Source organism: Phragmites australis, chromosome 1, assembly GCF_958298935.1.
Source record: "Phragmites australis chromosome 1, lpPhrAust1.1, whole genome shotgun sequence".
Taxonomy (NCBI): domain Eukaryota; kingdom Viridiplantae; phylum Streptophyta; class Magnoliopsida; order Poales; family Poaceae; genus Phragmites; species Phragmites australis.
This window is the reverse complement of record NC_084921.1, coordinates 35,419,425-35,435,522: the sequence shown is the minus strand read 5'-3', so window position 1 is coordinate 35,435,522 and position 16,098 is coordinate 35,419,425. Positions and strand designations below refer to the sequence as shown.

At 41.6% G+C, this 16,098-nt stretch overlaps 2 protein-coding genes across 2 annotated transcripts; one reads left to right on the top strand and one right to left on the bottom strand.

The window, feature by feature from the left end:
- Positions 1-538: 538 nt before the first annotated feature.
- LOC133889024 (protein MIZU-KUSSEI 1-like) lies at positions 539-1,982 on the bottom strand. Its single transcript, XM_062329460.1, has one exon. It carries the CDS (start codon positions 1,666-1,668, stop codon positions 799-801), a length of 870 nt encoding a protein of 289 aa, XP_062185444.1. The 5' UTR covers positions 1,669-1,982; the 3' UTR covers positions 539-798.
- A 13,138-nt stretch (positions 1,983-15,120) lies between these two features.
- On the top strand, positions 15,121-16,098 carry LOC133884418 (uncharacterized). Its single transcript, XM_062323819.1, has one exon. It carries the CDS (start codon positions 15,121-15,123, stop codon positions 16,096-16,098), a length of 978 nt encoding a protein of 325 aa, XP_062179803.1.

The window sequence follows — 16,098 nt, the reverse complement described above, 5'->3', positions numbered from 1 at the left end:
TTCAACATCTTGTGTGTCGAAAATGATAGGATCAACCCATATTTAACATCTCGTGTGTCGAAAATGGTGAAGTATACCTATATTCGACATCTCGTGTATCGAAAAATAGTTTTGATAAATAAGATATCAAATACGCATACTAAAATTGTAAATATGATAACATATTATTTACTTTAATAAATATGATCATATATATTGCCTACTTTTATATTTTTCCCACCCAACACGGAAAATATTCTACGCAGAATCATTTGTGTACAACTCCGTCACTCATTTACGAGACCATTATTTCAACCTTCCGATTATGAGTTCTCCACGCAAAACAATTTACAACTCCACTACAACCGTGTGTTCATTTATGAAAGACCATTGTTCTCCTCCACTCAAGTCAATCCAGGGCCGGCCCTGAGGGGAGGGCGAGCGGGGCGGTCGCCCGGAGCCCCTAAAATTTAGAGACCCCATACATACATATATATATTATATATATATATATATATAGTCAATCACCAGTGACACGCGCTCGTTAGTAAAACCGGTTTACGGGAAGACATACCCATTTCATCACTACATTAACCTTACAACACCGTCACCTCTACCTCATGAGCTCACTTTGATCACAATCTCCCTATAATCTTACTAGAAACTTTCCATCCCGTTCCCATGTTCTAGTGGTCTAAACGGCACATGCATTTTTCGACAACAACCAAACCATAACACGAAAGAAAACACAAGTAAAAAAGGGGGGAAAAGAGCAGCTTAAAGCATGCAAGGTCGCGAGAGCTGGCGGTGAACGTGCGATCAAACTCTGAGGAGGTAGATGCTAAGCTCCGGGCCGCCATTGTTGCCGGTGCTGCTGTCCGGGTTCATCATGTAGAACGCCTCCGAGTCGCGGGAGCCCACGACGCGCTCGAAGCGCGCGCGCATGTACATGACGTCTCCCTCGCCGCCGCCGCACGCGGCCGGTATGACCCCAGCGCCCATGGACACGGGCTCCAGCGCGCGCAGCACCCGCCAGTCCGCGGCGGCGCACTCGCGCCGCACCGCGTACCCGCAGCCCTTGCCGTTGCAGCACGCGCGCCACACCTTCTCCTCCACCAGCTTCCTACCTCCGCCGCCGGCGTGGGAGCCGGCCATAGCCGCGGCGCTCGGGAAGGCGCGCTTGGCGCGGTCGCACTCGAGCGCGATGCGCACGAGGCCAGAGGCCATCTCGCGCACCAGCGACGCCGTGGGCGCGGCCAGCTCCAGCAACAGCGCGGGGCACGCGCGCGGGTCCACCTGGAACGCGAGGTGGACGTGGCCGCGGCGGTGGCCGTAGAGCGTGCCCGTGAGCCGCGCGCCGAGCCCGACAGACCGGTGCCGCCCGGCGATGGCCGCTGCCAGCGCCGCGCGCAGCCGCGAGACCGCCGTGCGGCCCTTCTGCTTGCGCTGCTTCGACGGCTTGGGCGGCAGCGGGGAAACGAAGTCCTCCGAGTGGAACGACGGGCAGCTCGAGGAGAACGCCATGGCCGCCTCATCCTCGTCGTCGGCCTCCGAGCCCTTGACGAAGCCTTCCTCCCCGCCGGCCGTGGCGCCATGGCTGCTGCTCTTGGCAAGAACCGGCCACTTAAAGTTCCTCCGGGAGAAAGAGAAGGAGGACTCATGCGCGCTCCTTGCCATGATGCTCCTCATGGTTTCTTGCGGAGCTAGCGGCCCTGCGTGAGTATGAATGGAGAGTGTGGTGTTTTCCAGTGGTCTCTGAGTGCAGGAGGAATGGAGGATGGAGCTTTGTATACTGTGAGGGAGACCGGTGAGCAGAACCCACCAAACCGAGCAGACAGGGGAGTGGAGAAGAGAAGAGAAGAGTGTGAGAGCTTCTCGGCTTTGTCTTGTTCCTGGTCTGGCTCTGCTGTGTTGCGTTGTGTTTTGATGAGGAAATGGAAGACAAGCTGCAGATTCTAGCAGTGTGAGCAGGGCAGGAAGGGGAGGGCGTGCCTTGTCTGATGGCTGGCTAGCTTTTCTGATAGGTGAGCGAATTGTTTAGTAGTTAAGCGTGCAGGCTATCCACTGAGCTATTACAGACCTAGAGCAGAAATTGCCGTGAACTGACCTGACCAAACTGCACGACCTCGGTAGTAAATCCACGTAGAATAAAAAGATGGATTGCCGGCACTATGCAATACGCATTGTGCAGCTACTCAATCTTCAGAGTATCCGGTTTATGCCTGTAATAAGCATGTCTTTGTCCCTGGGGCGTAGTGAGCAAACAGAAAATGACACAGGTGGCGCCATCATGTCGACCGATTAATAAATCCCCGGACATCCTACACGAAATGTGGCAAGAAAAGAATAACAGTAATGATTCGGCCAAGAATGTGAATTCCAGGTGAGCTTGTTTGACGAAATTCAACTAGTTTGGTGGCTTGGTGCTGACTGGTTTACATTACTTGCATCCTAGTGTCGATCTATATAAGGTGCTGATGCTGAATATGCTCAATCCAATGGGGAACACACTCCTCAATTCCGGTACAGATGTAATTATGCAAGCATGTGTTGCTCACTGAAAGCAAATTCTACACATGGTGCCGTCCAATGTACTGAGGTTCCTTGTCATTTCTGATCCTCATATGGCTGAAAAGCTATCAAGTACCTAATCAAATGCTGTGACATTCGTAGTCAGCACAAATTGAGAAACGCGAGTGCAAACTGAAGGAGAATCCCTTGGAATTTCGAAGGCACGCGCAGGTTGAATTTAGGCTACCCGTGTCTGACGGCTCAAATGCCTCCAAGCTGCCTCCTGAGAAATGGATAGATAGGCTAAGGGGCAGGGGCGAAGCTACGATATGTTACCTGATGCACGTGCACCATGATAAACGAAAAATTTACATTAACTAACTCATTTTCACCCTATGTTTAGTTTGAAGGTACTAGACAAACAACACTATAGCATCACCATCATTCTGACCCTGGCTTCGCCACAGCTGAGAGGAGCAGAGTACCACAAAGTTTGTCGCATAATAACGTTGAAACCATGAACGAAACTCGATGTGGATAACATGGAATTTAGTAGCCGTCCTGGTACCAGTTTTGCAGCTTAAAATTCGTTACATACTCTCATACCTGATTCCAAACATCGGTGTCTTTTGTATCCATAACCTCTGATGGAAAATTAGCCCATTCCTACAGTTTTTTTTAAAGAATCGGTAGAAAAGTTGTCTGTTATATTAATAAAAAGGGATTTGTACCCAAAGCCACGATGGAATTCCTTCGGTGTTATTGCTGAGCAATTGTGACCAAAATGTATGCACGGTTATGGAGAGGTTGACAACGCTGCGCCGGTGATAAAATGAAGTTAGGCAAGTAGAGGGACAAAGGCCGCTGTTTTTTTCAACCCTCGGGAATCGGAATTAGTGCACCGGAGACCGGACAAACAAAGCAAAAGGTTGGCAGCCTTGAGCGTGTACGTTGAGTAGAGGGGATTGCATGCAAGTTCTGAATTTCAACAAACGATAAGGACAAAAAAAAAAAGCTGTGTTTCATTACTCTTATATTCAAAATACTATCGAAATAGTTATAAAAAATTCTGAAAAAAAATAGTGTACAGAGGATACTATGATATAGATCTAAAAAAATTCAAACAAAAATATAATTTGTACAATAAAAAAAAGACAAATTTTGTTGTACAGAGTCTATAAAATAAAATATCTTTTTTATTTCTCATTGTATAAGTAATTGTTTGAGTTGAAAATTTTTAGAGAGCTAATATTCTCTACATCATACATTTTTTAGATTTTTTATGAATATTTCGATAGTGTTTTAAAATTTGAGAGTATTAGAATGCTGTATATTTATTTATTTGTAAACTGTTATTTTTTAAACCTGTTGCCCGATGTCAGGAGTCTATGTGTTTGATTTTTCAAAAAGACCACCTATTTTTTGTAATTTTCGATTTAATAAATATAAAAATAAAAAAGTGTTGCTCGTGCGCGTCCTGTGGTTTCACATGTGCGATGGATCGGGCTGAGGATTCTCTCACACCGACAGCGCATTGGCCCGGAATGCTTTCGCTGAGTTTCTTTCGTTTCGGGCTGACGGGTACCAGCCCAGGGGCTGCCAGCAGCTCGATCGAAGCGACCGTCCTTTTCTTTTGAGAGCGGGCACGGACGATCTGTTTTCCCATCATGATCCACAGCTTCACCCAAGAAAACACACAAGATAACAATGGCGGTCATCTATCGCCATCTCGCTGCCCAATTATGTTGTGCACGGCTGACTCGAGAAACGTAAAAATAGGTGATCTAGCTAACTAATTTGTTCGCACATACTGTAGCGACATTTCAAATCAGTCCTTTATTGTTTTCTATGAGAGGGTAGGTTTTGGTCACAAAAGTACGTTTGTATGAATGATGTTTGGTTTTCTATTTTCTATGATTTTTATTGCTCAATTTTCACTATAAAATATGAAAAACGGTGATGCAAAGTGATATACGGGGAATAGATACTTTTAAAAAAAAACTAGGAGCATTAAAGACATTGCAAAAAAGCTCAAAATTCAGGATGCCAAAATCTAGAATGTCAAACAACATCAGAATTTGGAGATTCGGGTTTTTGACTATCTCACTTTTCCAAAACACAATCAAGAATTAGTATTACGATAATCCATAGAAAAAACAAACAAACCCTTACCAATTGTAACAACTTTTCCTACATGCAACACAAAAATCCCCTAATATTTCTTCTGTACATGTTTATATATTATATTTATAAGAGTGTGGATTATATGACCAAAGAGGAATGTGCCCCCCCCCCCCCGGTGGTGGGCTGTGATGGCCGTAGGCTAATGAAGGTCATCTTTTGTTGCTGCTATAGTAGGTCACTTCCCTTTGTATGGTCCCCCACTCACTTATGGCGACAAGGCTTTTTACCTCTGTAAATCGTTATTGTAATTTGATGGTTAGTTTGATCTTTTCATTTTAGTATATTTTGTGTGTGAATGCACATTTCTTTCTATCATATTATTGCTCTCTAAAGGTGACAATGCTTTTTATCTCTATAAATCATTGTTGTAATCCAATACAGCGTTCAGTTCCATTATGTCGATCTGAATATATTTGATCGGCTTTTCCATACTACGAGCGGTGGATTAAGCAAAGCGTTTTTTTATATGATGGAATAAATATTATCCTAGCCTCTGCATCACACAATGCACATATCTGTTTATTATTACAAACTTTGTGCTAAACGGTACCACACCATAGAGAAGCAAAGAGTGTACAGGAAACCAAAACATAAAAATAGTACTCTCAAACACATATGTGATTAGAGAACCTTCATCCGTGCTTGAAAAAGATTTTCATCAATATAGTCTCCAAAAGACGGCACGTATTTCTCATATGGTGGCATTCATCCTCCTTCTGCAGTAAGGTCTAGAAGCTAGTCCAATGAGTACCACTAAAAATTACCTACATACGAGAGAATACTTTTACTTTGTCAAAAATTACATCATTACAGCTTACCCAAATGGCCCAACATATAGCACTTACACCAACCAAAATATGATTCTTTATTTTTGGTTTCACCCCATATAACTACATTCCTAACATATTAGATATGCTAGTTGGAAGTGGAAAGCCAAAAGCTATTTCAATCATATGCCAATGAATCTAGTAAATTGACACTAAAAAAAGAGGTATTGTATCGATTCATTAGCATTACAAAAGCTACATCTAATACAACCATTTCATTGTCTTTTTGCTAGATTATCTTTAGTTAAGATCACTCCAGTTTGTAAGTACCATAAAAAAACTTTTATCTTTAGAGGGAGTTTGAGCTTCCATATGTAGTGGCTATGTGGGATGACAACATTATTAATCAATACTCAATACATGGATTGGACAGAAACTTGCCCATGCTGATGTAAGGACCATCTAAAGGTATCAGGTTGATCAATGAGTTGAATGTCCACTATTTTCTCTACCAATTCATGCCAAGCAATTAACTTGTCTCCCACAAGCGCTCTTTGAAAGGTCACATTCAATGAATCCGAGCTTAACACTTCCATTACAGTTGCATCTTTCTTTCTAACAACTTTATACAAAGTTGGGTATTGTTCTTTAAGTGTTCTACCCCCAAGCCACATATCTTCCCAAAAATGAATTTGAGTTCCATTATGCAAATTAAAGGAACCTAGATTCAAAAACTCCTATTTGACCTTCATCAGGTTGGACCAGAAATGTGAATCGCCAGGTTCCTTAGTTACTTAAGTAATCATTTTTGTTTTCAAATACTTATTTCTAAGAAGATCTTGCCAAATCTCTAGCTCATTTATTAACTTGAAAAGCCATTTACTAAGTAAGCACTTGTTCTGCACATCAAGGTTTAAAATTCTCAGTCCCCCTTGATCCTTAGGTGTGCAAATAATGCTCCATTTAGTCAGTTTGTATTTCTTCTTATATCTGTCATTTTGCCAATAAAAACTAGATCTATAATAGTCTGATTTTTTTTTCAAAATATCTCTGAGCACTTCAAAGAGAGACGACATAAACATTGCTAGACTGCTAAGGACCAAGTTGATAAGGACAAGCATGCCTCTAGCTAAAAGCATCTTGCTTTTCCAACAACTTAGTTTTTTATGAAACGTCTCCTCCACTTCTCTCCAATCCCCATTGCTTATCCAGTTGTTATGCATAGGAATTCTCAAATATCTAAAAGGGTAGTTTCCCCTATCACATCTAAAAATCATCAAGTGGTCATCCTCACAGTTATTTGCTTCGCCATAACAAAACAATTTATTCTTATAGAAATTAATTTTTAGACCCGATAATTGCTCAAATGCACACAAACAGAGCTTCATATTCTTGGCATGTTCAATGTCATGCCCCATGAAGAGAATTGTATCATTAGCATATTGTAAAATTGAGATACCATTATCTACTAGATGTGGAATTACCCCTGTTATTTGTTCTTCTTCCTTTGCTCTAGAAATTAAAATTGCCAACATATCTAATACAATATTAAAAGGATTGGAGATAGAGGATATCCCTGTCTTAAACCTTTTTTAGTCTGAAAAAATGGTCGATATAATTATTCACTTTAACTCTTATACTCCCCATGTGACTACTTGTTCAATCCACTTACAGCAACTCGGTGAGAATCCTTTATTCTTAAAGTTTATTGTAAAAATAGACATTTAACTTTATCATATGCTTTCTCGATGTCAAGTTTTAGAATTACCCCATTCATCTTCTTTCTATGCATCTCATGGATTATTTCATAGAGGATGACGACTCCCTCCATAATATATCTCCCACGTAAGAAAGTTGTATGTGTAGGTCATATAATTATTTGTGAAATCATAGCAAACCTATTTGTGAGGACCTTAGTAAAAAGTTTGAAGATAATATTCAAAAGATAGATGGGTCTATATTATTGGATTTGTTTTGCTTCTTGACGTTTGGGTAGCTAAGTTATTATTCCAAAATTGAGGCTATATAGTTACAGTTCAACCTTTATGAAACTCATCAAGAAGCAACATTAGGTCCCCTTTGATGACTTCCCATAATGCTTGATAAAACTCCACTAGAAAGCCATCAGTTTCTGGTGATTTATAGTGTTCCATTTGAAATATTGCCTTGTTCACCTCCTATTCTAAAAACAACTCTATTAACGCATCATTTTCTTATCTGGACACTTGAGGGATATCAAGTCAGAAAGACTTGATCATTGTAAATTGATTATTCTCTGGTGGCCTAAAGAAACCTTTGTAGTACTTAGTGATGTACTTTTAAGGTTTCGATCGCCCTCAATAACGCCCTCCTCTTGTTCAAGTCTAAAAATATGAGTCTCTCTATACTTTCCATTTACAACCAATTGAAAATATTTAGTTTTATTATCACCCTCAAGCAACTTCGTTGTTTTAGATCTTTGGAACCATTTAATCGTAACAACTTAGATAGCTTGTCCTTCAGCCAATGCTTAAACTCTAATTCATGTTGTTGCAACAATAAATACTCAGCCTTCTTATCCAGATCATCAAGCTTTGCTGATAGGTCCTATGCTTCTTTTTTATATGTTCTGATTGAATTTTTGGCCCATCCTCTTAGAAATTGTCTAAATTGGCGTATATTATTTTGTTATATTTCTACTGGTTTCTAAATTGGCGTATATTATTTTGTTATCTTTCTACCGGTTTATGTCCCCTAGTTTCCATGCACCACATCCTTTACTCGGTCAAAGAAATCCTCTCATGCTAACCAACTATGTTCAAATTTGAACAAGGGTGGGTTACCACTATGTGAAGCATCTTAAAGGTGCATGCATCTCATAGAAACAACATGCATTCATCCCTTGTCTAATGCGGTGCCGGTTGTCAGTCTCTCGTGCTCACTCACCACAACCCATCTTCTTCCTGCATGTTTGCTTCCAATCTAGGCGCTCCCTTCAGCGATGGCTCATTGATGACAGGAGCTCCCCACATCTAGAGAGAACAATGGTTATCATACACGAAGGTTGCCCGTAATTTCCAAGACAATGCTTAACAAGTGATTTGTCGATTGGTGTCATGGTGGGATAAACTATGGACTACAAATTAGTTCTTTGTACGAAGTTTAGAATAAAATGATTTAATTTTCTTACTATACTAGGGGCATGTGCGAAACCTTTTTGTCTAAAGAACTAGCAAGGTAGCCCATGCTAATAGCGCACCTAGCCTTCTCCAATATTTTGTCACAATAATCTTTGATTAAAAATTAGTCTCTTTATCTTTGATTTAAGTTGTAGGTGGCCCGCACACAATGCGCGGCTAGTTTATTCACATTTATACGATCAATCAATAAATCTATTGTCTGATTTCTAAATTTCTCTAGCGTTTCAGTCAAACATAGTTGTATAGGCATGTCTTGATTTTACAAAGACACAAACCATGCACTTCACCTGCTTGTCGCAACCGCAAGCTGCCTGACCCAAGCCCATTTTATGCCAGTTGCATCATGCCTTGTTCATCCTCAGCTTTGTAGATATTCCTTATCGTCATCATAAGTCACGGGTCCACCATATGCAACCATGTGGTTATGCCTCACCCTGTAGTTTATTTGTCACCACCACCTTGTGCGGCGTAACAATAGTTTATTGTCAGATTTTTTAACTTCACCAATAAATTAAGTCAAATATAGCTCTTCACCACCATGTGGCCGCAATCGCGAGGTGAAGCGTCTACCTCGTTAGCAATCACCAGCCAAGCTTAACTCTAGTGTCCCTGGTGTCTCTTGTCGCCACCATAGGTCGCTGCTCGGCCATCGGTGGCTTACAGTTTGTGGCTTACCTCGTTGTTTACCTGACACCATAACCTTGTGGTACGTGGCAATACATCTAATGTGTGATTTTTAAATTCCCCAATGAATTCCAATACATTCTTTTTTCTATTTTTAATCCTGATTTTAGTTATTATGAATTGTATTTTGCATAGACTCTTTAATTAGATATTTTGCTTCCCAATCCGTATGGAAATTGAACGGTTGATTTTATTATTATTTTATCCTGAATTTTAACTATTGATAAGTGTATTTTACATGGACTTTTTGTTTAGGTATTTTGCTTTCCAATTTACATGAAAATCAAACCACTAATTTTCCATATTTTTTAATTCAAAGCACCAGTCTGGTCCACTAATATCACCAATAATGCCTCCAACACCACCATTGGTGTCATCCTCGACACAGGCAACTTCGTCCTGACCGATACATCAAATTCCTCTGATTTCTTATGGGAAAGTTTTAATGAACCCACGAATGTTTGACTTACACGATCCAAGCTTGGAAGGAACAAGGTCACTAGCCTAACGACACGTGTAGTCTCATGGAAGAACTCCACCAATCCATCTCCAGGGTTTTATAAGCTCGAAATCGACCCAGATGGCAGCAACCAGTTGATCCATCTATGGAACAATTCTGACATCTATTGGACAACTGGCAATTGGACAGGTACTATGTTTGCTGGACTTCTTGAGATGGCATCGTACCCTAAATCGTTGCTAAACTCTGACTATGTCAATAATGCTGAAGAGAACTACTTTGTGTATCTGACTAATGAAGAAAAGGGCACGGCAATGTTTGTGATGGAGGTTTCTGGTCAGGTCAAGGCAGTAGCATGGATGGAGGTGGTACAAGATTGGGTACCATTCTTAGCAATGCCAAAAGCACAATGCAGTGTGTACTTCGTTTGTCGCTCTTTGGCTATGTGCTCTGAGAATGCATGCACCTTCTGCAGCTGTCGTAGGGGCTTCAGCAAGCAGTACGAAGGTGACTGGTTGTATGGCAATCCTCGTGGAGGGTGCACGAGAAATGCTAGGCTACAATGTGGTGGCAATGGTTCAAATTCCAGTGAAGGAGAAATCGATGGATTCTATGCACTGGCTGTTTCTAAGTTGCCTGACAAGGCTTGGAGTGTGGCAGCTACAAGCTTAGATGAATGTAGAGCATCTTGCCTCAACGATTGCTCTTGTACAGCTTATTACTATGGTGATCAGTGTTCTTTATGGTACGGAGATTTGATCAAACTGGTAGCTCCAGCTGATGGTTCAGTCGCAGAAAACATATATATCCGACTTGCAATTATTCAACACCCTCTTTGATCAATTTGGTCATCCGTATATATCACGTAAAAACTCCTCTAAAAATTTTGTGGAAAAAACTTGAGGAGAAAATAATATATTGATATGTCATTAAAAACTCCTTTAAAATTTATGAGAACATATAAGGAGAAAATGATATGACATATATCAGATATTGTCTCGTTGTAAGCTCATATGAGAAATATAGGGAAAATTTATTTGGTGAGTTTAGAGAATAATACTTATAATCTATAGATCATATTAAAACCTCTTGAAAAAATAAGAGGAATAATAGTGATATGTTGTTAAAACTCCTTTAAAATCCTGTGAAAAAATAAGGAGAAAATAGTATAGCATATATTGATTATTATCTCTTTGTAAACTCATATGAGAAAACATTTAAAAGGAAAAAAAATTCATAAGCGAGTTTAGAGAACAATAGATATGTCTTTGATATCTCCTTTAAAAATCTCAAAAGGAAAATTAAGAGATATGACATATGATTTTGTGTAGATATTGCCTAATTAAAAATCTTATATGAGAAACCGTATAGGAAAAACGTATAAAGAAAAAGAGTGTAATATAATTATGAATAGGTTATTATTTAGGGATAAACTCCCCCTGAACCTTGTAAATCTCCTAGTCGTCACATACTAATTCCATGAATATTAAAATGTGGAAGTTGGTAAGGACTTAGTGAGTAAATCAGTGAGATTATCACATGATTTATTTTACAAGATTTCTATCTCCCTATTATGAGGATAGAATAATTTAGGAGCAATATGTTTGGTTATATTGCTTTTTATATAACATGTTTACATTTGAGCAATCCATACCAAATTATCATCATAGATAATGGCCGGTGATTCAATGAAACAAATACCATATGATAGTTGTATGTGGATTATCATTCTACGAAACCATACACATGTATGTGATATTTCAGAATGATAGGTGAAAGTAGCCACTGGAATCTATTTTGATGACTCCTGTGAGAAAGCTATATCACCATAAAATCAGTCTATGATCTGATGTTATAGGGATTAGTTATACAGCCAGTATCTGGATATCCTACTATGGTTATATCTTGATTTTTCTGATAGAAAAATCTAAATCTTTGATACCATAAAGATGTTTGTGGATATCATCTTTGACTCCCGTCTAATGGCGTTGTTAGAACTGTACTATTTAAGCTAACAAGTTATTTGCAAATGCAATATCAGGCTTATTGTGATTTGCAAGATACATGAGTACTTTGATGTCACTAAGATATAGAACTTTAGATTCAATATCTTTTCATTGTCAACCCAATATATGAATGGATCTTGATTCATATTTAAGGATTGAATGACCATAAGTATTTTGATGAATATGATTGTCTAATATCATTTGGATATTGGTGGACTGATAGATAAATATTCCTGAAGGAATATGCTCAAGTTGTAAACTTAAGCGAAATTTGGTTTTAACCAATTCATTCATCTCAAATTCCATCTTTAAGATGATTACATATTCTGTCATGTGTGGTTTGGAGATGATACGAAATCCAATTGGAATTTCATTATAAACACATATATGCAATCGTTATAGTTAGAGTAACTCTTCTGTGGAAGAAACTCATTTAATCAGTTGTACTATAATCAACTTAACTGTTTAAAGTTATAAAGTAACTTTAAACTATACATTATATATATATTATAATTTATATTTAAATTCAGAATACGAAGTCTATTAGTACAAGATGAGAACATAAGGCAAACAATGGGAGAAATTGTCCAAAACCTAGAAGGATTTCCTTGATATCAATATGCCTCCTGTTCTTTCTTGCTTGCAAGTTCTCGCCTAGCGCTCCAAGTTCTCTTCAGATTGTTACAAGTAGACATTTAGCATGTGATCAATTAGCACACTAACTGCTTTCAGTTATTGAACCAAAGGGCAACCATTCACTACTGAATGGACATGTTCATGCCCTTTGAACATGTATATATATGTGTGACACAGCAATCAATAGATCAACATTCATTACTCTAAAACTCTCTCAAATCACTCTCAACACGTCATCAGCACTTAGAATCACCCAAAAGAGCATTTTGGCCATTACACAACAGCAAGAAAAAAGAAGAAGAAGGGCCAACCGGCCTCACCAACAGAGAAGGCACGAAGGCCTCTCCCAGAACAAGGTACAAGATAAGAGATGGCCTCACCTTCATCCACCACTGGAGACATTCTTCGCTGTTTGATGGACTTGGAGGCGGCAGTTCTACGGCACATCTCGCCGTTTGGCCAACAGCGTGCCCGTCGCCGTCGCCATCGCCGTCGCCGCACACGTCGTCCTCGCCGTCATGGCCACAACCACGACCTTATGAGGGCTCAAGCAGCCCCTGCCCCCACCGGCCCTCCACCAACCATGGCAGCACGCAGCGGTGCTGCACCTCTCTTCAACACCACACTGGAGATGGCATCCGAGGAGGAAGAAGATCCAGAGGAACGCGTGTTGTACTCTCCGGAGTACACTCCGCTGTCTTCCTCTATTCCAGTGCCACCCACTAGCACTTCCACGGACATGGCCAACGTGGTTCCTCCTACTGCAGTGGCAGAAACCACGGAAGGCCACCGCCGCGACTGGATTTTCCGTGTTCGGCGCGGCAGAAGCCTCCCGGGAACAATGGCGGACTACCATCCTGCCTCTCCTTCCCAGGGCTTCGATTTGAACACACCTGCCTTCATCGACTCCAGCATTGAAGTTGTGGAAGTCATCTCGGAGGACCCATCCACCACGGTCTCGATGGCCGCTGCGCCGTTCATCCAGATAACCGACTCCTCTTCATCAACCGCCGGCTCCACAGTGGCTACACCAACTGCGCCGCTCGGCCGCACCCTTCGTCGCTTCGCCACTGCAGCGGCTAACCGCCGTCCGGGCCTCCGCCCGGGGTCATGGGCCCCTGCGGCCTCCAACCTCCCCTCCGGGGGGTTCTAAACGCGCCAAGGCGCGTGCATGTGCAAGGGGGAAAGGGGTGTAGCACCCCTCGGCTGGCGCCCCCCTCTGCACGATGAACGGCCGGCGAACCGGCAGACCGGCCCACTCTGCTCGGCGACACCCCGCCGTGCTGACTCCTCAGCCGGCGGCCCGAACTCTGGCGGCTTGGCGACCCTCCCGGTGACTCGGTCCGACTAGCTTTCGGCTCTGCAACCCCCCCGACGGCCCGGCCCCTCTGCTCCGACGGCCGGCCACTGCTTCGCCGGCGACTTGACCACCCGTGAAGGCCAGCAGACCGTCCGACCCTCCGCTCAGGCGGCTCGGCCGGCCCATGCTCCGCCCGACCCTCTACTCCGGTGGCTCGTCCGGCCGCTGCTCCACCTGGTGGCTCGGCTGACGCACCCCAAGGCCAGCAGCCCGAAGGCCCCTCGGCCGACCGCCACCGACGTCCGGCCGGCGCGCCCCACCACTGCTTCACCGCCGAAGTCGACCGGCGGTCCGGCCGGCGCGCCCCACCAGCGCCTGTTTTCCCCGGCTGGCGGCCCCACCCCCCACGTGATAGCCGGCCCAGCTCCCGAGAGACCAGGCGGCGGCGGCGGCTCCAAAGCCGGTTAGGGTTTGGAAAACCCTAGCCGGCCACTATATATACTGTGCAACAGGAAAGGTGGGAGGGGGTGCTCCGGACTGGGCCGAAAGGCTAAAAAGGCCTCAGCCCAAGTTTGTTCAGCCCATCAGTCAAAAAAAAAATATTGAAATAATTGGCTTTTTCACAAAAAACCCCTCGGGTTTTCATCATTTTATAGCAAATTTCAGTATTTAATTTTACAGTCCTGTAAAATTACGTTATAGCCCCTGTCTTTAACTATAATTGTATTTCGTTCTGTTTATGTTGTAAATATATATGTTCCAGTCCTTGTATTCTCTGAAAATCTTATATGTTACAAGCATTTTACGATAATGCATTCAAATTAATTTGCAATAGCAATTAATTTTCATATAAAATTAATATTATTGCAAAATATGTGATTACCTCTTCACTTGATATAACACTATACACCTTTTTTAGGTGATTACCCTAATTCATACTTCATATTGGCCATACACAAGGTAGTATCTATAAACTACTGAGGGATCTACACTATATTTACATATAGTGAATATCCTCAACGTGCGTACCCAATGTGTTTATGAATTAAAGAAGGTCTACACCAATTTTGGTGATTACCTACATAGTGTTAACACAAGATTTGAATAACACAAGTTAGTGGAATTCATGGCATCTACTGAATAATTACAGATTATGCCTCCACTACTAAAAGGTTTTCATCATTTTGGTGACTACCTTCAATGTGTTACCAATATAATTTGAGGTCTACACTATCCAACTCAAGTATTAACTTGATTGTACAATTTTTTTTTTGCACTATTACAACATTACCATGATTCTTTAATTTACCCAAAATGTAAATTCATTTAATCATTGGTCAATTTGTAGGACAAAATGTCCAATATTGAGTTCGAAAGACTCGAGTTAGATGGTAAAAACTATCTAACATGGGCAATGGACATGAAGATAAGTCTATCATCCCGCGGACTTATGACGGCAATTAATCCCCCTCAAGAGGGAGATCCGCCACTCCAAGATCAAATCAAGTATGGGGCTTTATACTACATAAGGCACCATTTACATCCAGATTTAAAATCTGAATACTTGATGGATGAAAATCCACATGACCTATGGAACTCGCTCAAAGAGCGATATGAACAGCAAAAGGCAGTAATACTACCTGATGCACAACGCGAATGGTCCAATATTCGCCTTCAGGACTTTAAGTCCATTGGAGAATACAATCATGCTGTTCACAAAATCTGCTCAAGATTGCTTTTCTGTGACAAAGCTCCCACTGATGCGGAGAAAATAGAAAAAACTTTGTCTACAATGCTTCCTGCCCATAGAGTATTGCAACAACAATACCGTGCTAGAAACTATCAGCACTATTCTGAATTAATTCATACTTTACTTCAGGCTGAAAAGCATGATGAACTTCTTTTAAAGAATCATCACCAGCGCCCTACAGGCACTGCCCCTTTACCTGAAGTAAATTCAAATGTTCAGAATACAAAGAGGTTCGACAGCAACAAACGTCGTCCAAAGAACTTCAAAGGCAAGAACAACCACATAAAGAAGCAGAAATTCCATAGAAATAACAAGGGGAAGAGCATTTTCAATAACAAAGACAAATCTGATATTTGTCGTAAATGTGGTTGCTACAGCCACACAACTAAGAAATGCCACACCCCAAAACACTTGGTTGATCTTTACCTAAAGTCCGTTGGACGAAGCCGACCAACTCAAGGCAAAAGATTTGAAGCTCATTTCAATCTTCAATCTGACACCACCAGGACGACAAGTTGTTCCCAAAATGTTCATCCAGAACTGAACAACGACATCACTCTTAAAGAGCAAGAGGACCTTGAGGGCATGGACAATATGCTAGTGGATTTTGCTTCCAATGACTTATTTGGAGACTTCGATTAG